Source organism: Puma concolor, chromosome C1, assembly GCF_028749965.1.
Source record: "Puma concolor isolate L17-30 chromosome C1, mPumCon1.1.hap2, whole genome shotgun sequence".
NCBI lineage: Eukaryota > Metazoa > Chordata > Mammalia > Carnivora > Felidae > Puma > Puma concolor.
In genome coordinates this window covers 35,378,635-35,400,853 of record NC_141674.1, presented here as the reverse complement: position 1 = coordinate 35,400,853, position 22,219 = coordinate 35,378,635, and the positions used below count along the sequence as shown (strand labels likewise).

General features: G+C 50.4%; 1 protein-coding gene and 1 non-coding gene across 10 annotated transcripts; both read left to right on the top strand.

Annotated features, from left to right (window-relative positions):
• Window positions 1–1,891: 1,891 nt before the first annotated feature.
• Window positions 1,892–17,179, top strand: PTCH2 (patched 2). Of its 9 annotated transcripts, XM_025932410.2 has the most exons (22): window positions 1,898–2,304; window positions 2,751–2,943; window positions 8,551–8,740; window positions 8,847–8,916; window positions 9,107–9,198; window positions 9,822–10,017; window positions 10,608–10,729; window positions 10,878–11,025; window positions 11,105–11,236; window positions 11,327–11,482; window positions 11,567–11,659; window positions 11,998–12,123; window positions 12,217–12,335; window positions 12,450–12,798; window positions 12,944–13,256; window positions 13,347–13,489; window positions 13,576–13,756; window positions 13,887–14,167; window positions 14,277–14,414; window positions 15,664–15,806; window positions 15,890–15,989; window positions 16,398–17,179. In XM_025932410.2, exons 1-22 carry the CDS (start codon window positions 2,233–2,235, stop codon window positions 16,662–16,664), a joined length of 3,624 nt encoding a protein of 1,207 aa, XP_025788195.1. In that variant the 5' UTR covers window positions 1,898–2,232; the 3' UTR covers window positions 16,665–17,179. The 9 variants fall into 9 exon arrangements, with proteins under 9 accessions (XP_086572917.1, XP_086572919.1, XP_086572915.1 ...); XM_086716791.1 differs by lacking the exon at window positions 16,398–17,179 and adding an exon at window positions 16,269–16,380 and having other exon boundaries at window positions 1,892–2,304; window positions 12,217–12,798; XM_086716788.1 differs by having other exon boundaries at window positions 1,896–2,304; window positions 2,802–2,943; window positions 12,217–12,798.
• A 2,312-nt stretch (window positions 17,180–19,491) lies between these two features.
• Window positions 19,492–19,605, top strand: LOC112849012 (U5 spliceosomal RNA). The gene has a single exon (XR_003222463.1). It is a non-coding gene; the product is annotated as a U5 spliceosomal RNA (small nuclear RNA).
• The last annotated feature ends 2,614 nt before the right edge of the window (window positions 19,606–22,219 follow it).

Below are 22,219 nucleotides of genomic sequence, written 5' to 3'. Positions count from 1 at the left end.
AGGCTGCTTGTAGCGTAAAAAAGACGAGTTTCTACTTCCCTTCCTGTTCCCTGGGGTCTATGGCTTTAGGTTGCTCTGATTGAGCTCAGCTGCACTCAGGAAATCACTTTGTTGGGGAAAAGAAAGGTCATCTTGGAGCTTGGAGCAGCCAGAGGGCACTAGGCCCTGAGTTGGAATGGTTAGAACTGCAGACCAGTTTCTCCCACATTGGTCTTTGGAGTTTGGCAAGAAATTTTCCCAGCAGGCAAGCCCTGCCCTGGAAGCATCCACAGAAATGCTGGACTTCACCACAGTTGTTAGCAATGGTGGGCCTGCGGTAGAAGCAGAGTCCCAAGGCCCAGGCAATTACAAATCTTTCTCTATGGACTTTATGTCTTGCGGAGTCTGGTAAGAAGGAAGGAAGTCTCAAGAGCTACTTACAACAGAGCCTTTCTGCTTGAGTACCCAGCCATACTCAGCTGTTGCCCCAAGAGCAATCCAGGGGCCCATACAGCTAGTTTAGAGACTATTTCTATATCCAGAGAATTCCTGAGGATACATTTTCTTGGATCCTCCTATTCCACCATCTTCCATACACTTTCTTTATCCACAAGAGGATAACAGGGAAGAAGAAAGTGCTATGCACATATGCTGCTTTTTAATGCGTAGTTACTACTTGGCCAACAGCATCATACATGTATTGATTCCTCCACTGGCATTTTGCTGGAAGAATGGACCAACAGATGTGGCAAACCAGTTAGGTGGTTCATCCCCTCAGTCTGAAATTTCCCTTTCCCCAGGACTGAGGCTCTGGAAATAATGTTAATTGACACGTTTTCAAAAAGCAGTTTGGCAATGTGTAGCAAGAGCCATAAAAATGTTCATGCTTTTTGACCCAACACCCTCACTTCTGGGAATCTGTCCTAAGGACATTCTCCAAATAACTGATACAAAGACTATGTAGTAACAATGTAATGTTAATGATGTAATGGTAAACAAGTCTGGAAGAACTGACCAAGAAATTGGCCGGAGAGAGTAGTGGTTGTGTTAGAGTAATGAGTTTATTGTAGATTATTTTTCTCTTTTCCAAACCTTACATGTTAGAATATCGATTTTACCCTCCTCTGCCACTCAGGGTTAATCATTCAGAAACCTGGCAGAAACGGTACTCAGGATAGTTGATGAAAGCTTAATAAAGGAACTATGCCGTTTCCAGTCCTTTCCACCCTGGTTTCTCCAACTAGCAGTGATTTACTCAACAATTGAGCACCTACTTATTGTCTAGTTATAAGGAGCACAATGAAAGAAGCAACTACATCAGGCGGAAGTGCGAATCAAGGAAGGCTTCAAAGAGAGATGACCGATTCATGTTGTTTTGAAGGTTGTCTGCCAAGACAACAGGGCCACAACACGTACAAAGGCAGAAACGCCTGGAATAGCATGGTGCCTTTAGGAAATTACATGTAACTCTGTAGGGCTGGAAAGAACATCGGGTGGGTGTGAAGGAACTATGAGAGAGGCTTTAGTTAGATCATGCAGGGCTCCGCGCTCCAAAAGGGCTTTGTGTTCTAGAGCAATCATCAAATTTGCATTTTAGAGAGATAACTCTGGCTTCAGTGGAGAGTGGACTGAAAGGGGCAAGTGTGGAGGCAGAAAAGAGCGAAAAGGAGTCTTTGGGTCTTGGCGGGTCAGTCAGCAGATACCCTTTCTCAGCACTGGCGTCTCCTAGCTCATACTTGGCCAGCGCCGTGCGTCCTCGGGATCTCCCTCCCTGCTTCTCCCCCAGGGCCCCGCAGGCGGCTGGGGAAGCAAGGCGTGGGGTGGCCCTGCCTGGGTGGTCTCCTGCCCCGCCCCCACCCGCGGCGCCGTTGCCTAGCAGCAGATCCGGCCGCGCGGCTCCGAGTAATTTACGGATCCCTCAGCCAATGGGAGGGCGTCGTCCCGGCCCTCTCCCTTTTTCTGGGGCTAAGGACGCCTCCTCCTCACTGCGTTCTCCACCGCTTGCCGCGCGGCTTGTCGCGGGCCGGTAGCTCTGCCTGAACGCGGGACTGACTCCGGCACCCGCATCTCCTTGCGCTCTTCCCCCTCACAGCCGCCGCTGCTCACCAGCATCCCACCCCTCACCCACGCCGCGTCTAAGCGGCCCCACTGAGTCCCGACGCCGGGCCCCGCAGTACAGGGGTACCAGGCCAGCCTATGGAGAATCCCAGATAACGCGAGTTGGGGGCGCCCACGCCCCCCATCCCCGCCAGCATGGCTCGGCCGCCGCCACTCCAGGAGCTGCCCCCTGTCTATACACCCCCAGCTCGAGCCGCATCACCCCAGGTGAGTGGAGTGGAAACGGGTTAGAAAGATTGGGACCAGGTCTAGAGACCCCAGGTCTGTCACTCAGCAAGGTGTGATGTCTCTAAAGTGCAGGGTGTTATTGCCCACCCCTTAAGGGTGTGTGTGCCTTTATGTGTCTCCTCAACATCTGGCCGGTGAGAGTGTGTCTGGGTTTCACCTCTGTCCACCTGAAAACAGATGTATGTATATGTATTCTACTCTCAGAAAAGGGGTCTGTGCCTTCCTTGGGTGTGTATTGGGTGGGTGGCAGGGAATAGAGTTAAATCTTTTCCAAGTTTGGGCCTGTGTCTCTGTAGGTCCTACCTGTCCTGCATCCAGAAAGCAAGAAGCTAGGGCTTGGGCAGAGGATGTACATAAGGAGAAAAAGGAAGGATTTCATGCATTGTTGCAGTAATGCCTGGCTGACCCTTCTCTTTCCATCCCAGATCCTAGCTGGGAGCCTAAAGGCTCCACTCTGGCTTCGTGCTTACTTCCAGGGCCTGCTCTTCTCTCTGGGCTGCGGGATCCAGAGACACTGTGGCAAAGTACTCTTCCTGGGCCTGTTGGCCTTTGGAGCCCTGGCACTGGGTCTCCGTGTGGCCATCATTGAGACAGACCTAGAACAGCTCTGGGTGGAAGGTGAGTTGTGGACACTAGTCATAGCTGCTTGGATATGGTGAGCCTAAGACAAGAACAGCGTGAGGAGCTGACTACTGAGTTCTAGTGGGCTTGGCTCTGGGTCTGGAAGGGGTACCTGTCTGCCAAAGCCTGGGCGTCTGGGAGCAGTGCTCCCTCCCACACCTGTAAATGGACATCTGCAGATGATGGAGTCCTGTGGATAGGTATATAGAATAGTTATCTGTGAGCATGTGTGTGTTTATTTAGCAATTATTGCCAACTTTTTATGTGTATTTTTTATGGCATGGCAGGGTTTGTAAAGGCAACCAAACTAAGACCCATCTTTCAGTAGCAAGGAAAGTAAAATATGTGTTAGGATGCAATATAATGTAGAGCAGAATGTGATTACATTGAATAAGAGAAGGCAAGGAGAGATCACACCTAACCAGGAGAATCTGGAAAATTAGAACTGGGCTGGGGAAACTGAGTAAATCATCTGGCAAGCCTCCATGGAGAGGTCCCATGCACCTAGGCCCCCTGCAATTAGCGGGAAAAAGCGGCACAGGGTCTGCACTTTGAGGCAACAGTGGAATCAGATGCAACCAAATCCTCACTTCCTAATGGAAGCGTTAAAGATGGTTTCTTATTAATAATTTTGGCATAACTCTTCTTTCCTGAGGCCTGGTTTCATATGTTAGCCCTTCAATAGAGTCAAACTCTTACCTGGTCTTTCCTGGGAAATTTGCATTTGTGGCCTCCCCCAAACTCCCCTAGCCCTGGCCCACACCCAAAGGCAGGGCCAGGTTAGAGTCTCACACCCTTGAGTTATTTCAAACACTGGCAAGCCCTAGGATGCACAGCAGATGTTTCTTGGAGCCTGCCCGCCTGCCTGTTGGGCTCCCACACCCCATCCCCACCCTGCCGCAGCCCTCTGCAGGCTCACACATACATATCCACTCTAGGCCAGCCCTGGGGTCCAGAGCAGATGTTTCTCTGTGCCTGCCTGCCTGCCCCCAGCCCCAGGACACACATGTGCATACACGCACATACACATACCCCCACCCACACACCACTGCTGCCTGGGTGGTCCCAAATGACTGTTGGATTTCCTGCTACAATAGAAGCTGTCTCTCCCCTCTTCCTCTTTCTCCATTTCCCAGAGCTTTCCCATCTAAACACTGCTTGAACCTCCATGTTCCTGTTCCTTATCTTCTCTCCTATTACTCCAGCACAGGACAAGCTAGATCCCACCAGATTTTTTCTGCTGTTTGTGGAAGGGTGATATTAGAGGGTGGTATCCAATTCCTAGGGCTTTTTCCTTTATTTCAGAATCCTGCTGTGTCCTATATCAGCTAGAGCTGGGGGTGAGGTCAAAGCAATGATCCTGACCTGATCTTGTCTCTGTACATCTATAGTTGAGGCTTCTCCCAGCAATGCCCTAGGCAATGAGGAGCTGATCAAGGTGAGGACTGAAGAGTATTTCTCTATTCCTTTCCTGTTTTGCTAATACATGAAGCAAAGAAAGAAGCAGGACACTCACTGGTTATCAGAGTTCTGGACCAGAGTTCAGGGTCCCTTACAACTTTGCCATGGTGAGAGACTTGGAAAGTAACTTGTCCTTCCTGATCAACTTTAAAGCTAAAAGGCCCAGAGATAGATTGACCTCTAAAATTAAAAAACACAACACATAGCCCAACCAATACTTACAGGAACAGTGAGAGAGATGGTTTGAAATTGGAGCTATCCCTGAAAAGAAGGAACATGTAGCCATTCTATCTAGAAGGCAGGATGCAACATATCAATCGGTGGAACGACTATCCACTCAAAGACACAAGGCTGAAACCTTGGGAGTCAGCCTCAGTTCTTCTTGCTTACCTAACTGGTTACTAAGCCAGCAAATTCTTCTTTGTTAACCTTTCTCATAACAGACTCCTCCTTTCCACCCATGTGGCCATTGCTCTAGATGAGGCCTTTCTCAGTCTCTGGTAGTACACTCCTGATTGTATCATTTGATATGCTTTTAGCCACGTGAAAGAGGAAAAAAAAAGGAAAGGAGGGTGGAGGAAGGAAGGAAGAAGATTGATTTATTATCCCTGTAACAAGAAATCTGGTAGTACACAGTAGAGAAGTTCCAGGATGGTTAATTCAAAACCTAAGGACATCAGTAAGGACACAGGTTCTTCCTGTCTTCTCCTCTGCCTTATTCAGCATGTTGGCCTTTTGTCCTCAGGCTTACCACCTCCTTGTCCCAAGTGGCTATTGCAGTGTCAGAAAAGGGACGTCATCCCGTCCTGTCTGGGGGAAATTTTGGAAGTGAGGGAAATTTTACCAGAAGCCCCCCAGCCGACTTCCCATTTGGTCACTTTGGCAAGAACTGTGTAGCTTCATATGCCTAAACCCTTCACTTGGCAAAGGCAATGGAATTACTGTGATTAACTAATCAAATTCCACCCCCCTGAGGCTGGGGAGGGATCCAGCTGCCCTGAATCACTGGGCCTTTCAGAGAATGGCCAACAAAATCAAAGTCTGTTAGAGAAGTGACCAATCTTCTGCAAGCCTCACCTTCAACTCTGCCTCTACACTGCCCTCCTGTGGTGTATATAAATCTGGCCAAGTCCATCCCCTGCTTAGAGTCCTTCTACCACTTTCTATTAGGGTCTGGGGAGACTCCAGAATCCAGTTCCTTAGCATACATTCTAGGCCCTCACAACCTAACTTGATTTCTTCTCTAGCATTGTCTCTCTTCCACTCAGCAATGCTGAGTCTTTGACAGTTCCCTACACATAACTTGGCCCAGAATGCCCTTTCCTGACCTTCTTCCCTGGCCAATTCCTATTCATTCACAGTTCAGCTCCAGAATGTATTGTTCAGTGATGAAAAAGGTCATCTCACTTCTCTGCTCAAAAGCTACCATGGCTCCCAGTTCACTCCAAGAAAGCCTATGTCTTTGCTTATAGGCCCTTGCATGGAGAATTTCTGGACCAAGGATTACGAACATTTCTCAAGGTCTGATACATATTACAATATTGCTTTCCCCCAAATATCATACCAAATTACACTTTGGTGGTAGGAAGAGTCCACTCCTGTAAGCCAGCAATGAGTGCTATCAATTTTTTTTTTATTTTTGCTAGTTTGATAGACAGTAATTTACTGCTGTTTTAATTCACACTTACAGGATTACATATAAGGTGGGTTCTTTTTCCATGCTGGCTAACCAGTTATATTCTCTCTTTTGTAAAGGCACAAAAGCATTCAACAGACTTGATTTTAACATCTCCTCCTTTTCTCCTACTTCTTCCCCATTCAATCTTTGTTACTCCAAGTTCTTTCTCGTTTTTCTGTCCCACAGTCTCTCTCCCAGCAGCTATTAAATAACAATTCTTGTCTGTACCTACTATGTGTTGGGCAGTTAGTGCTTTGCCTGCATTGATGCTAATTCTACCAAGGTAGGTATTGTCCCCACTTGACAGATGAGGAAACTGAGGGTCAGAGAGACTAAGTAATTTTCCCAAAGCACAGACTAAGTGTCAGAGCCAAGGCTCAAACCCAGGTCTGTACAGAGTTTCCAGGCTCTCCCTTCCACCTGCTGTCTCTTCTTGCCCGCACAATACATCCCAGTTCATCTGTCCTCATGTCTATCATCATCATTGTTGTCAGCAGAAGTTTACCTTTTGCTTTTCCTCATTTTTTCTTAGGATTCCTTATTTTCTTTGATGTTATGCTTTACATTGCCAGTATTTCTCTTGCTTTCTTTTTTTTTTTTTTAAGTTTATTTATTTTGAGAGAGAGTAAGTGAGCAGGGTAGGGGCAGAGAGAGAGGGAGAGAGAGAGAATCCCAAGCAGGCTCCACGCTGTCAGCACAGAGTCCGATACAGGGCTAGAACTCACAAACTGTGAGATCACGACCTGGAGCCGAAACCAAAAGTTGGATGGACTGAGCCACCCAGGCACCCCTCTCTTGCTTTCTTGATAGCCCTCTCTGGGTTCCTTCCTTCTCCTGTGCCTCCCTCCCCTCAGCAAACTCACTTACAATGAAGAGCTTATTTTTGCCCCTCCTGTCCCTCCTTGTAGCAGGTTTGGCCTAAGCCTGGTGAAATAAACACTGTAGTACAGTACAGGCCTGGGGAGGAAGGAGAGTCAGAAAAGGAAGAAAAATATATGGAAGCAGGCAGCATGGCTATGGGAGGCTACATTCGTGAGAGAGGGCCAGGAATGTGATTTGAGTGGGAAAATGTGAGCAGATGGGCAAATCTGTGTTGGGGGGTTGCTACTAAGGGTTTGGGACTCTCATGAGTAAGGAGATTATATGGGCTTGAAAAAGAGATTGGGAGGGGCACCTGCGTGGCTCAGCGGGTTAAGCATCCAACTCAAATTCAGCTCAGGTCATGATCCCAGGGTGGTGGGATCCATGCTGACAGGGCAAAGCCTGCTTGGGATTCTTTCTCTCCCTCTGCATGCCCCCACCCTGCCCCAGTGTGAGCACATAGGCACTCTCACACACTCTCTCTGTCTAAAATAAAGCAAAAAAAGAAAAAGAGATGGGGGACCACGATGATCACCGATGGGGCTGGAGCCTCAGAGAAGATATACATGTGGGCCCCAGGAATGGCAGTGACCAACAGGCAGAGGTCCTGGACAGGTGGAAGCAGAACTGGGCCTAAGCCCAGACCAAGTCCATAAAGCCTCAGGAGTGATTTGGCACTTGCCCTTGCCCTCCTCCAAACCACAGGCAGGCCATATCCCCTCACAGCACCCCTCCCCTGCTAGGCCCCAGTTAGAGACCATGACTCTGTGGCCAGTACAATGCTGGACTTGAGGGTTGCCAAGATCAAGGAGACTAAGGCAGGCCTGGCGCTGGGTCTCCCTGTTGCCTGGACAGTGAGACTGGTGAAAGGGATCTGGGAACGTTTTCTTCCCCTCGGTCCATGTTGCTGTCACCTCTGCCAGGGTACGTGAGCTGATTCCAGGTACTTCTTGCATGAGTGGAAGCAGTATGTTGACAGCGTCACACTGAAAGACTATCTGATCCTCCCTCTCACCTGTGCCACCACAGGGCCCATTATTACCAGGCACTTCCATCCCCACCCTCTTGGCAGAACAATTTGCAAAAAGATGTATGGCTATAAAGCATTGCCTGGGACAACCTGAACTAAGAACCAGTCCTAGCACTAGATCTGTTCTTTTAGAAGACCCTGCCAATGGCAACCTCTCTATTGGTCCCTTTTGTCCCTCCTTGTCTTCCTTACCAGAGCAGAGAGGGACTGAGTGAGGGCTCCTTTACCAGGATACCTCCAAAACCGCAGCCCCAACCCAACTCATACTGACCTGTCATTTTGAAGTTATTTGCTCCAAACCTAGCCAACCTGATTCATGCTTAAATCTTAGACAACACAAGAATTCTATAGAGCCATACAACTGAGGTCTCTCACTTCCCTGCAAAGCTCCAGATTCCAGCCAGAGGGCCAGGAGCCTGTGGAGTCAGAATGGCCATCAGGGGAAAAGTAGGGGCTCCTTTCAGAGCACTTCTCCCACTTTTCCTGGGAAGCCTCAGCAGGCTAGGGTCCCACATTCCCCAGAGCTCCAATCCACTAAAGCTCTTTTCCCCAGCTTTCTCTCTGTCTCTGGCAGTGGGCAGCCGGGTGAGCCAGGAGTTGCATTACACCAAGGAGAAGCTGGGGGAGGAGGCTGCGTACACCTCCCAGATGTTGATACAGACCCCACACCAGGAGGGGGAGAACATCCTCACGCCTGAGGCACTGGGCCTCCACCTCCAGGCAGCCCTTGCAGCCAGTAAAGTGCAAGTATCACTCTATGGAAAGTGAGTCTGGCTGAGTCCCTGAGCAGCTGGGAGTGAGGCATGCTGTGGCAGAGCTGGCATGGGAATCTGCCTCTTCTGCTGATCTCTTGTGCCCTGGCTATTCCAGGTCCTGGGATTTGAATAAAATCTGCTACAAGTCAGGAATTCCCCTAATTGAAAATGGAATGATTGAGCGGGTGAGTACCCTGAGCTGTTCTTTGAGATGGGGTCAAGGTGGAACCTTTTCTGCAGCAGGGGAAGGTTCTCGGAGATGGGGAGGCTAAAAGTCAGGAGGGGAGGGGAGGGGGTTGCAGAGGGCATTCTACAGAGATTGTGGAGAAAGGAGCCCAGGGACAGGACTGATGTGGCCTGGGATGTCCCTGGCAGATGATTGAGAAGCTGTTTCCGTGCGTGATCCTCACCCCCCTCGACTGCTTCTGGGAGGGAGCCAAACTCCAAGGGGGCTCTGCCTACTTGCCGTGAGTGCCACCACAGCTGCTCCCAGGCCCTGCTTCCTAGGCCGGGACTTTCCCAGCAGAAGAGAGGGTGGGAGTAAAGATGATGATCAAAACCTTACTAAGGGCCTAAACTACCTGTCAGGCCAGGGCCAGACTGCCCCAGGGCTCTCTCCACATCCCCCTTCTCCTTTCCTCTGAAGGAAAGGCAAACTGGCCTTATTTAGACAAAACAGAACAAAGATCTGAATGAAAGAGAAAAAAAGATCCCCAGAAAGAGACTTTGCACGGGAGAGTTAACTAGGTATCAGCTAAGCTGTTGCCAGACTAAAAAGAAAACCTGTTACAGGCAGGTGCCCATATGGTTATGTATTAGAACCAAAGATAGATGCTTGGGAAGGGACTCAGTGGGGCTTTTTCTTGGCCTTGTCCATGTATTAAGTACTATCTGTCCTCCATCTCACTGCAGCAACCTGGTAAGCTGGTGTAGCCTGGGAGCTCTGGGAGGCTCAACATTGCACACCCTTCATATGGAGGGACAAATGAACAGCTAGGAGGAGGGTAGGGTACAGCAGGGGTCCCCTAGCAGCATTTTGGAGGGAGGGAATTGATCCTTTATCCTCACCAACCATGGGCTCTCCCCTCAGTGGTCGTCCTGACATCCAGTGGACCAACCTGGATCCAGAGCAGCTGCTCAAGGAGCTGGGCCCTTTTGCCTCCCTTGAGGGCTTCCGGGAGCTGTTAGACAAGGCACAGGTGGGCCAGGCCTATGTGGGGCGGCCCTGTCTGCACCCTGATGACCTCCACTGCCCACCTACTGCCCCTAACCATCACAGCAAGCAGGTGGGTTCCAGCCGGGTTTGCCAGGGAAAGGCTATTTTTCTTCCCTTTTCCCTCCTCATATGTTCTGAGAGAGCAGACTGTGCTCTGTCTCCCATTTTCTGGACATCGTTACCTTGCCCTCACTGTGCTAGATACCTGAATAACCTTTCCATTCGGTTCTCCTAAGGGACCTGCAAGTGGTATATGAATCCCTTGGTCCTTTTCTAAGCCCAGAAAACCTGGACTTCATCAAAATAGATTTGTACAGAGAAACTGAGGACCAATTAGCTAAGCACAAGTATCATACCTAGTTTCCTGAGTGTCTCTGTGGCCCTGTGAATGTGAACCTTTTTCCAAAACCCACCAAAGTTACTCTAGCACTTCCCCGAAGCCTATTTACAGGCCTCTTCTCCCTCTTGTGGCCTCCTCTCTGCAGGATAATAGCTGTTCACTATTAGGCAAGAGACTCAGAGTAGGCAAGAAACTCAGGAGAATACTTATCTACACTTCAGGCTATGGAACCCCATGGCAGGCATGGTTCCAGCCCAGGGACCCCGAGTTACCCAGAGCCAGAGCCTTGAATAATAAACCCCCCTCCTGTCCCCCTCTAGGCTCCCAATGTGGCTCAGGAGTTGAACGGTGGCTGCCATGGCTTCTCCCACAAGTTCATGCACTGGCAGGAGGAACTGCTGCTGGGGGGCATGGCCAGAGACGCCCAAGGACAGCTGCTAAGGTAAGGTCTTCATGGGGCCTGGTAAGGGGGCCCCAGGCATGGGAATCCACACTCTGATTCTAGGTGGCTCTGGCAAAACCCCCCTGTACAGGTCCTGCTGGGCGTTCAGGCCAGCTCTGCCCCCCAACTCTCCTCTACCCCTCACCAGGGCAGAAGCCCTGCAGAGCACCTTCTTGCTGATGAGTCCCCGCCAGCTGTATGAGCACTTCCGAGGCGACTACCAGACACACGACATCGGCTGGAGCGAGGAGCAGGCTGGCACAGTGCTGAGGGCCTGGCAGCGGCGCTTTGTGCAGGTCAGTGTGCAGAAGGGCAAGGGTGGCGCCCTGAGGCCACTCCCTCCTCCTGCCCCTCAGATCCACCCTGTCTCTCCAGCTGGCCCAGGAGGCCCTGCCTCAGAATTCATCCCAGCACATCCATGCCTTCTCCTCCACCACCCTGGATGACATCCTGCACGCTTTCTCTGAAGTCAGTGCTGCCCGTGTGGTGGGAGGCTATCTGCTCATGGTGGGTCCTGCTCCCGGCACCTTACCCCACCCTCTGCCCGGTGCTCAGCCAGGAAGCTGCTTTCCAAGACTGTGCCCTCCTTCCCCACAGCTAGCCTATGCCTGTGTGACGATGCTGCGCTGGGACTGTGCCCAGTCCCAGGGTGCTGTAGGCCTTGCAGGGGTGCTGCTGGTAGCCCTGGCAGTGGCCTCGGGCCTCGGGCTCTGTGCCCTGCTTGGCATCGCCTTCAACGCTGCCACTACCCAGGTACACCAGGACTACAGGGCACACTTGGGGTCCACAGTCCAGGCTCCTCAGTTCCTCCAGCTGCCCACCCCTGTGCCCCTCCAGGTGCTGCCCTTCTTGGCACTGGGCATCGGTGTGGATGACATATTCCTGCTGGCACATGCCTTCACAGAGGCTCCACCTGGCACCCCTCTCCAGGTGAGGCCTCGTTCTCCAGCCTGGGCTCATCTGAAGCGGTTTAGCATAGGGTTAAGAGCCTCTTGGCTTAGGTGGCCTTGGGCTGGTAATTAACCTGTCTGTGCCTCAGTTTTCCTCATCTGTAAACAGGGGTAATAATAGTGCTGGTGTCGTGAGGGTTGTTGTGAGGATCAGTGATAACTCAGGTTGAGTGCTTAGAACAATGTGCATGACACGTGTACAGTACTCAATACCTGTTAGCTGCCGTGTGGTTATTGTCCCTCCTCTGCCATCCCAAGCTCCCAAGCTTCCCCTTCGCTCTACCTTGAAGACCCATGGCTCCTCCCCTGTCCTGGCAGGAGCGCACAGGCGAGTGTCTGCGGCGCACAGGTACCAGCGTCGCACTCACATCCATCAACCACATGGTTGCCTTCTTCATGGCTGCCCTAGTTCCCATCCCTGCACTGCGGGCCTTCTCCTTGCAGGTGAGGCCTCAGGAACAGGGCCCAGGCTCAGGGTGAGCATGAAACGGGGGGCATGCTTCATCAGCCTTTGTGTCCCTCTTGTCCATCCCCCAGGCGGCCATAGTGGTTGGCTGCAACTTTGCAGCCGTGATGCTTGTCTTCCCGGCGGTCCTCAGCCTGGACCTGCATCGGCGCCACTGCCAGCGCCTCGACGTACTCTGCTGTTTCTCCAGGTACCATCCCTGCATCCCCACCCCACCAGGCCTCATCTCCTCGGGCCCCATCACTTCCTGTCCCCTCACCAGCATTTCCACAGACCTGCCACCCCCACTCTCTGCCTCTTCCAGCCCCTGCTCTGCCCGCGTGATTCAGATTCTGCCCCAGGAACTAGGGGATAGGACAGTACCAGTGGGCATTGCCCACCTGACTGCCACAGTTCAAGCCTTTGCCCACTGTGAAGCCAGCAGCCAGCATGTCGTCACCATCCTGCCTCCCCGGGCCCACTTGGTGCCCCCACCTTCTGACCCACTGGGCTCTGAGCTCTTCAGCCCAGGAGGGTCCACACGGGACCTTCTAGGCCAAGAGGAGGGGACAAGGCAAAAGGCAACGTGCAATTCCCTGCCCTGTGCCCGCTGGAATCTTGCTCATTTCGCCCGCTATCATTTTGCACCCTTGCTGCTCCAGTCACACAGCAAGGTAAGACTCTAGGCCTGGAGAAGTTGGGGTGCACCAGGCAGAGACTTAAGTGTCTCTGGGCCCCAAGAAGGGTAGACGGCCCATGCCACCTCCTGAGGGCTGGGGCACATCCCTGGGCCTCCAGCTTATTTGCCATTTCCCACAGGCCATGGTGCTGGTGCTCTTTGGGGCTCTTCTGGGCCTGAGCCTCTACGGAGCAACCTTGGTGCAGGATGGGCTGGCCCTGACAGATGTGGTGCCTCGGGGCACCAAGGAGCATGCCTTCCTGAGCGCCCAGCTCAGGTACTTCTCCCTGTACGAGGTGGCCCTGGTGACACAGGGTGGCTTTGACTACGCCCACTCCCAACGCGCCCTCTTTGATCTGCACCAGCGCTTCAGTTCTCTCAAGGCCGTGCTGCCCCCGCCTGCCACCCAGGCGCCCCGCACCTGGCTGCACTATTACCGCAACTGGCTACAGGGTAAGAGGCAAGGAAACTGGCGGGGGAGCTGTTGCGGGCAGAAGCCCCCAGGGCTGCAGGCTGACTGTACCCTACCTTGTTCTCCCCTAGGAATCCAGGCCGCGTTTGACCAGGACTGGGCTTCTGGGCGCATTACCCGCCACTCATGCCGCAATGGCTCTGAGGATGGGGCCCTGGCCTACAAGCTGCTCATCCAGACCGGGGATGCCCAAGAGCCTCTGGATTTCAGCCAGGTTGGAAGGGGGCTGGAAGGGTCAGGAAGCACAGAGAGGCTCTAGGCCTTATGGGCCCAGGCCTTCAGCTCTCTCTGCCTCTGCAGTTGACCACAAGGAAGCTAGTAGATAAGGAGGGGCTGATCCCACCCGAACTCTTCTACGTGGGGCTGACCATGTGGGTAAGCAGTGACCCACTGGGCCTGGCAGCCTCACAGGCCAACTTCTACCCCCCACCTCCTGAGTGGCTGCACGACAAATATGACACTACGGGGGAGAACCTTCGCAGTGAGTCTGGGGGGAAGCCCAACAAGAGCCTCAGCCTGGGCCCACACAGGCCCTATCCTAAGGCCCTGCCCTCTCCTCCTTGTGCTCACTGGCCACCCCTCCTCTCCCCGCTGCTCCCTACCCTCCACAGTCCCGGCGGCCCAGCCCCTGGAATTTGCCCAGTTCCCCTTCCTACTGCATGGCCTCCAGAAGACTGCGGACTTCGTGGAGGCCATTGAGGGGGCCCGAGCAGCATGCACCGAGGCAGGCCGGGCCGGGGTGCGTGCCTACCCCAGTGGCTCCCCCTTCCTCTTCTGGGAGCAGTATCTGGGCCTGCGGCACTACTTTTTGCTGGCTATCTGCATCCTGCTGGTATGCACTTTCCTCGTCTGTGCCCTGCTGCTGCTCAATCCCTGGACGGCTGGTCTCATAGTGAGTCCTTGCAGGGATGGGGCAAGAGAGACCCATGGCTCCCCACCCCTGTCCTGCCCAGCCCGTCATCCCTTCTCCCAGGAGCCTGAGTGAGCCCTGCCTTCCCCAGGTACTGGTCCTGGCGATGATGACTGTGGAGCTCTTTGGCATCATGGGTTTCCTGGGCATCAAACTGAGTGCCATCCCCGTGGTGATACTTGTGGCCTCTGTAGGCATTGGTGTCGAGTTCACAGTCCATGTGGCTCTGGTGAGCACAGGCACTGGGGGATGGGTGGGCCAGCTGATTCAGTGTCAGGCAAATATTTGTCAAGCACCTACTATGTGCTAGGTACTATTTAAGGATTTGTTTCAAAGCCTTGTTTGGACGCAAAAAAAAAAAAAAAAGAATAATTGGGGATACAGGGGCGCCTGGCTGCCTCAGTCCATACAGCATGGGACTCTTGATCTCAGGGATGTGAGTTTGAACCCCGCACTGGGTATAGAGATTACATACATACATACATACATACACACACAAACCAACTTACAACAAGATTTGGGGATATAATGCCAGTACAGACAGGCTTTACCTTCAAGGAGCTTATATTCTAGAGGGTAGAGATAAACAATAAACATGTAAACAACGAAATAAGCAGTCATTTCAGCAGAGAGGACGGGACAAAGGCCTGACCAAAGTGGGGACAGAATGGAAAGTGAGAAAACAGGAACCAACAATTCTTTTGGATGGCTTTACCGTGAAGGGATCAGAGAAATGGGGGGTGGTAGCTGGATGGCAATGTGGGGCAAATGAAGGATTCTTCCAAGAAAAAGATGGTAGAAGTGAGGTGGGCTCAGCCTCCCCCACAGCTCTGTGTTCTCTGGCAGAGGAGGAGTGGGAGCAGAGGTGGGGGCCACAGACCAGCTGTGGTTAGACCCCACAGACAGCTCCCTTTTCTCCACCATAATAGCCCTGTTATTATTCTGATTGTAAGAACAATATATAAGAACCTTGAAGGAGGGAAAAGTCAGCACGCAGAGAGGTACAAAGAAAGAATTAGAAATCCTCTGAAATCCCATCCAAACAAGTAACTGTGACCATTTGGTGTCCATCCTTCTGGACCCAGGATCAGCAAACTTTCTGTAAAGAGCCAGACAGGAAATATTTTAGGCTTGGCAGGTCACAGTGTCTCTGTAGAAGTTCTGCAGAGGTAGCACTAAAGCAGCCATAGATAATATGTAAATGAGTGGGTGTGGCAGTGTTTCAACTAAACTTTATTTACAAAAACAGGTGACAGGCTCTGTTTGCCAACGATTTTAGATGTCTCTGTGTCTCACCAGACATATGTATACAGTGTTACTTAAATAGACTCATGCAAAAATAAATAAATAGACCCATGCATACTTCCTGGATAGTTTCCAGGAGCTCAGTTTACCTGACCTGTGAGCCCTAGGGACAGATGAGAAGTTGAGGGCATGGCTGGCCAATGAGCAGCTATAGGGCCTCCTTTCTCCCCCAGGGCTTCCTGACCACCCAGGGTAGCCGGAACCTGCGGGCTGCCTGTGCCCTAGAGCACACATTTGCTCCCGTGACCGATGGGGCCGTCTCCACATTGCTGGGTCTGCTTATGCTTGCTGGTTCGAACTTTGACTTCATCATAAGGTAGGGGAGGCATGGGGCAAGGAGGTAGGGCCTCCTGTACTGGCCACAGGGGCTACCCAGGCTGACCACTTACCTCCACACAGGTACTTTTTCGTGGTGCTGACAGTGCTCACACTCCTGGGCCTCCTCCATGGGCTCATGCTGCTGCCTGTGCTGCTGTCCATCCTGGGCCCCCCACCAGAGGTGACCATACCCTCCCCCTGCTTCCAGCCCAGGGGATGGGTGGGACAGGCAAGGGAAGAGACAGAGCCAGGACAAAATCTCATTGGCCAAAAGACAGGGCTCAATTCACAAGGACCTTCCCCTTGAGGTCAACCGAGGGTGGCAGCCTCTCCCTTTGCCCAAACACCATGCCCCTGTCCCTCAACTTTCCTGGCTTCTTTATGGGACCCACCTTAATGTTTAGGGTCAAGAGCAACGTGCAGAGTTTGTCCCAGGCCTTGACATCCTGTCCCTTGTCAGCTCTTATTTGCTGCTGGAAGCCAACAAGGGCCACAACTTCCCAACAATCAGAGTGATGCACCAGTGAGCTGCTGAAGGGGACTGAGGTCCTGGTACCCCTGGGCTCACTGGGAGTGGTGTCTCCCCCAGGTGGTACAGATATACAAGGAGAGCCCAGAGGTCCTCAGCCCTCCAGCTCCACGGGAAGGAGGACTCAGGTGGGGGTTGTCCCCCACCCTGCCCCAGAGCTTTGCCAGAGTGACTACCTCCATGACAGTGGCCCTCCACCCACCCCCGCTGCCTGGTGCCTACATCCACCCAGCCTCTGATGAACCCACTTGGTCCCCGGTTGCCACACCAGCTGCCAGCGGCTCCAACAACCTCAGTTCTAGGGGACCATGCCCAGCCACTGGGTGATAGAGCACCTGAAGCATGGAGACCCTGCTTGGGTCACATGAAGTCACTGGGAAGCAGTGGGTGGGTTATTGAATGCAGGACAGACACCTGGAGAGCCCTGCTGCTGCTGTCTGCCTGCGTTCCCTTTCCTGCCTCAGCCATCACAGACCTCCCTGATACCCATGCAAAACCAGCACCCTCTGGGCTGGGAGAACAGCCTTGCACACCTGGTTCTGTGTTTGTGCCTTTCTGCGTGGGGGTAGAAGCCAGCACCTCAGGCTGCGGTTCATCCCTTTTCTCCCCGCCCTCCCATGTGCTACTGGCCCCTCGCAGGCCAAGCCTGGGGGATCCTCTAGCACCCTTTGCTAGTCCTGGCCCCCCACTGCTTGGTAACTCCTGAGTAGGCCGTCTGTATCTGCCCTCCTTCTACCACGTAAATTATTTATATGAAGATGTTTATTTTTGTAGTTTGTATAGATTTTAGCTATGCTGAAAGTTTTATTTTTAAAGAGTGAAATATATTCTATATGAACTCATCTCAAATGACTTTGGTGCTTTTCTTTCAAACAAACTTGGGAGTTTGCAACTAGAGGTATCATGGTCTAAGTTCCTGGGGCTACTCTAGTCCTGAAACGGAAGGGCCCCAGGTTCTAAATTTTTGTCACGTAATGTTGGTCTATTTATTCACCTGGCAAGTGAAGGTCATATTCAACAAATATACTGTGGTCATATAGTTGGTAACAGGACCTGGGGTAAGTGCTTAGTATACCAAATGATACAAATGTTTTTGGTGACACTGCTGTGTGGCTTTCAGAGCCATCATAATCCAGCCCTGCACACCTCTCTGTTTCAGCAGCATGGTGGAGGGTGGGGTGTGGGGGGTGGGGGGATGGGCGGGGGCAGAGCCATGCAACAGGTAGAAGGTAAAATGGAAGCAGATAGAGAAAGTAGCCAACTGAAACAGATGGGAATAGCAAGGTCTGGGGAGACATTTTAGGAGTTTATGTCTAGACCATCTTCCAAGGCAAGAGGCCTCTGCAAATCAGCAGCCTGGTGCCCCAGAGGCACCTTTGGCCAGGCAGCCAGGGGATCCACAGGGGGAACTGTCCAGAAACTGAGATTGTGCTAGTGGCCAGTGAGGTGCTATAGTTAAGCTATCTGTTCTGTTCTTATACAGAGGGCTAGAAGATTCTGGCCACACTTCTGGGCTAGATTACAGCACCTCGCCCTATGAGGTGAGGGAGGTCTTTTATTATCTTTCCTCAAACTATTCCAGGTCTCAGTCTCAAGTGATACAAATATGCACAGTGGGTTCCAGCCACTCACTTACCAGGAACAACCCCACCTTAAGAGCACTGCCTTCTTATACCTCACCCACCAGGCTAAAGGCCAGAAAATCATGTTCTGACTAAATATAAATTAATTCATTTAATTAAATACATGAACAAACCTATAGCAGTTGAATCAACACTAAAATAAATGCCTAAAAAGACTCTGAGTAGTTGGCTTTGAACCTAAAATGGGTACAAGGGATGGAGGCTGGATTTCAAGCCAATAGTGCCTGGGTGGAGGGGCTTTTGAGTGGAGCAGAAGAGCTCACCAAGCTGGACTAGTGCAAAAGATGTCAGTCTACTGTGCTGCTTAGCAGCAGAGGGACCCAGGAAAGTTAAACTCACTGTGCTTCAGTGTTTTCATCTGTGAAATGGGAAGATTAGAGCCTATCTCGTAGGGTGCTATTTCTTTTCCTCAGGATTTTCGATGAAATTATTTATGTAAGAAATGACCTGGTATCTCATAAGTGCTCCCTATCTTGTAGTGTGTATAGATATTAACTGTGCTGAAAGTTTTTGCTCTGACTGCTCTGACTGGAAACGTGTCCTGGTGTGGCAGCAATCAAACTGATTCCAGCCGATTGGAGTTCGACCACCCCAAGAATGCTCAATCCAGGGGTATGAATCACCTCCAGTCTCCGAGACAAGTCCCAGGCCTTGCGGGGCAGCCCACCCTGTGTGGTACCTCACACTACTCAGTCCTCTGACTTAAATTCCCTTTCATGGCTCCCCATCATGGACAAGACGAAATCTAAGCCCTTTCCGGGCGCAACTCACTCTAGCCTCTGCCATCATCCAGCTCTCTCCCAGACAGTGTCTAGCCGGACTCACACCCTCATTCAGACACACCACACTCTAGACAGGCTGAATTACTTTCAGTGTGCACCTTCCACAATTTCACAGACGTCATTCTCTCTGCCAAGGACACTTTTCTTCCTTGATGGAACCATCCTTTAATATTAGTTGGATGCCATGTCTTCCGGGAGGGGTAGTGATGTGCCTCCTACGAGGTCCCAGGGCCCCTGAGGACTCTGCTCAACCGTTTCTGCTTCGGTCCCAGCACTGGGGGCGGGGGGTGGAGGGTGTCCCTGCCGGTAAGGCTGTACTTCAATAACTGGGACTAACAATCCCAACCCCTTGGTAAAGAGCTCGGCACAGGCACCGGCGGGAAACGCCCTTACCTCTCTGGGCAAACGGGGCACGGGTTCTCGTGTGGACCGCAGAGCTACTACGGAGGCATCACACCAGCGCCACCCCGCCGCCACAGCTGGTGTCTCCCACCCGCCCGGAGACGCCTGTGATTTGCATACCCATGGTGCACCACGAAAAACCAGTTTCACGCTGCTGGAGTTCCAGCCCCACCAAGATTTCTGTGCTGTTTAGGGCATACTACCTGTTAGAAATCTATGGTCTATAGAAATTCCAAGCAGGGAGCATGAACCGTGCAGACACTGAACAACCATAAGTGTGCTAAGTGTTGTCTTGCTCTAGGGAATTCCAAGAGAGGCTGAGAGAGTATGCTCTGGTTTCTCTTCAAATCGCATAAATCTTTCGCCTTTTACTAAAGATTTCCGTGGAGAGAAACAATTATGAGTTTTTACCCAAATTTTTTGAGGCCTCGTTTTGAGGCTAATTTTTATGGTTAAAAAAAGAAGTGACCCAACTTTCATAATACATTGTGGCTTTTATTTCTGGGTGGGTATAGTTCCTGCTTCCCAAACAAAAGTAAGTGTGAGGTGCTTTTTAGGTTTTTTTTGAGAAGCTATTTCAGAGCCGGTGTGGGTAACACTGTAGTAACTACTTTCATTTATAAAGAGTTTAGTTTATTAGTGACACCAAACGTTGAAAAGGTTGGATAGATAACATAGCCAGGTAAGTAATTTATAATCTCTGTGGGGGAGAGCCGTAAATGGATAAAGGGCTAGCCACCACATGAGTCCTTGGGTTTTAGACTCAGATTCTCCCATTTATCTGTATTTTCTCCGGCTTTTTTTTTTTTTTTTTTTTTTTTTTTACACGTTTACTTTTCAGATAGAGTGTGAATGCGGCAGAGGCAGAGAGAGAAGGAGACAGAATCCCAAGCAGATTCCAGGCTCAGAACTGTCAGGCTCTGACTGGAACTCTTGAGCCACGAGATCATGACCCAAGCCAAAGTCAGATCAGATGTTCAACCTGAGTTCATGACCTGAGCTGAAGTCAGATGTTCAACCGACTGAGCCACCCAGGTACCCCAGCATCTTCTCTGGCTTTAACTACATACCATATCATGGCTGGTGACCTCCATAAATTTACAGCTGGGATCAGTGATGGCCATATTCAAAGCATAAGCTTCAAGCAACCACATTTTACTCCACCCTGGTCCAAGAAGAGCTCTTGATGGATTCATACAAAACTCTCCTCTGTAACTATTCTTAGACTGTACCTCATTCCCTACCGCCCCTTTGTCCTAATCTTCCATACAACACCCACAAATTGTTTTAATGTAAATCTGATCACACACTCCATTCTCCAGCCTGCACAAACCCCTCCAAATGCCTTTCTCCAGGACATGTGGTTTGTGCCCCTCGTCCTTTAGGTCTCCAGTCCTGAGTCTCCAGAGGTCCACCCTCACCACCCTGTATGAAACAACCCCACTCCTGCCACATCACTCTTTATCCTTTTAATCTGTTTTATTTTTTTTCAGAGTACAAACTACTTCCTGAAATTATATCATATATTAATTTCTTTACTTGTCTGCTGTATGTTTCTCCTAGAATGTAAGTTCCTCGAGGCAGGGAATTTACCTGACTTATTCTCTGATGGATCCCATGACCCTAAATCAGTGCCTTTCACATGAGCACTCAATACTTATGGAACAAATGAATGGATTCATATATATATATATATATATATATATATATATACTAAATATTTTTAGATATTTAATTTATATATTATCTAAATGTTTAATATAGTTCTTAGGAAGTTTAATATAGTTCTTAGGAAGGTTAGCACTTTACAAAATTAACCTTCCTAAGAACTCTATTCAATAGATTCTGTTTTTATCTCCATTTCGAAACAAGGAAACTGAGGCATAGAAAGTTTACGCTACTCAAGTCACAAAGCCAGAAAGTGGTGGAGCTAGGATTCAAACCCAGGCAGCCTAGATCCAGAAGAGACATACTCTTAATCACTGTGCTACTGATGGGGTTCAGGACATGCTACCCCAAAATATAGTATCTTGGCATATTGAATATTTTAAGCAATTTGAGAAATCAGAAGAGTCACTCTTACCGCCTCATCTCACCCTGGCCCCATCTCCCTTCTCCCTTGAAACAGGTCATAAAACGCTCAAGTGAGAGGTGCCCTCCTATACTGGAGGCAAGGAGTCATCCTTATCTCCAGAGTCAAAGGGACTCCAAGAAGAATCCAAACAGGTTTTGCTAAATTTCCCCATTTACTACACTTACCTCATACCCTTTAACCCATTATATCCTCCATCACTATCCACTCTTCATCAAACCCAGCATAAAAATACTCTGGTTTAGGGGTGCCTGGGTGGTTCAGTCAGTTAAGCGGCCGACTTCGGATCAGGTCATGATTTCACACTCCGTGAGTTCGAGCCCTGTGTTGGGCTCTGTGCTGACAGCTCAGAGACTGGAGCCTGCTTCAGATTCTGTGTCTCCCTCTCTCTCTGACCCTCCCTCGTTCATGCTCTGTCTCTGTCTCAAAAATAAATAAACATTAAAAAAAAAATTCTGGTTTAACCATTTCTTCTAGTCTTCATTTCCTTATGAAGGCTTTTGTATTGCTAAAACTTGTATCGGTATATGTGCTGATGAAGTGAGCACACTAAAACTTAATATTGGAGTACCAGTCTGGCTCAGCCGGAGGACCATGTGACTCTTGATCCCAAGGTCGTGTGAGCCCCACGTTAGGTGTAGAGATTACAAACATACATACATACATACATACATACATAAATCATATTAAATAAATTTGTATGCTTTTGTCCTGTTAATCTATGTCAGTTTAATTTTCTTTTTAATTTTTTTAAAATTTATATCCAAATTAGCATATAGTGCAACACTGATTTCAGGAGTAGATTCCTTAGTGCCCCTTATCCATTTAGCCCATCCCCCTCTCCCACAACCCCTCCAGTAACCCTCTGTTTGTTCTCCATATTTAAGAGTCTCTTATGTTTTGTCCCCCTCCCTGTTTTTATATTATTTTCATTTCCCTTCCCTTATGTTCATCTGTTTTGTC

Coding starts and splice junctions, on each gene's coding strand:
- PTCH2 (XM_025932402.2), top strand. CDS start 2,233: ATGGCTCGGCCGCCGCCACTCCAGGAGCTGCCCCCTGTCTATACACCC. Junction 10,730..10,877: donor GCCCAAGGACAGCTGCTAAG/GTAAGGTCTTCA, acceptor ACCCCTCACCAG/GGCAGAAGCCCTGCAGAGCA. Junction 14,415..15,663: donor TCACAGTCCATGTGGCTCTG/GTGAGCACAGGC, acceptor TTTCTCCCCCAG/GGCTTCCTGACCACCCAGGG.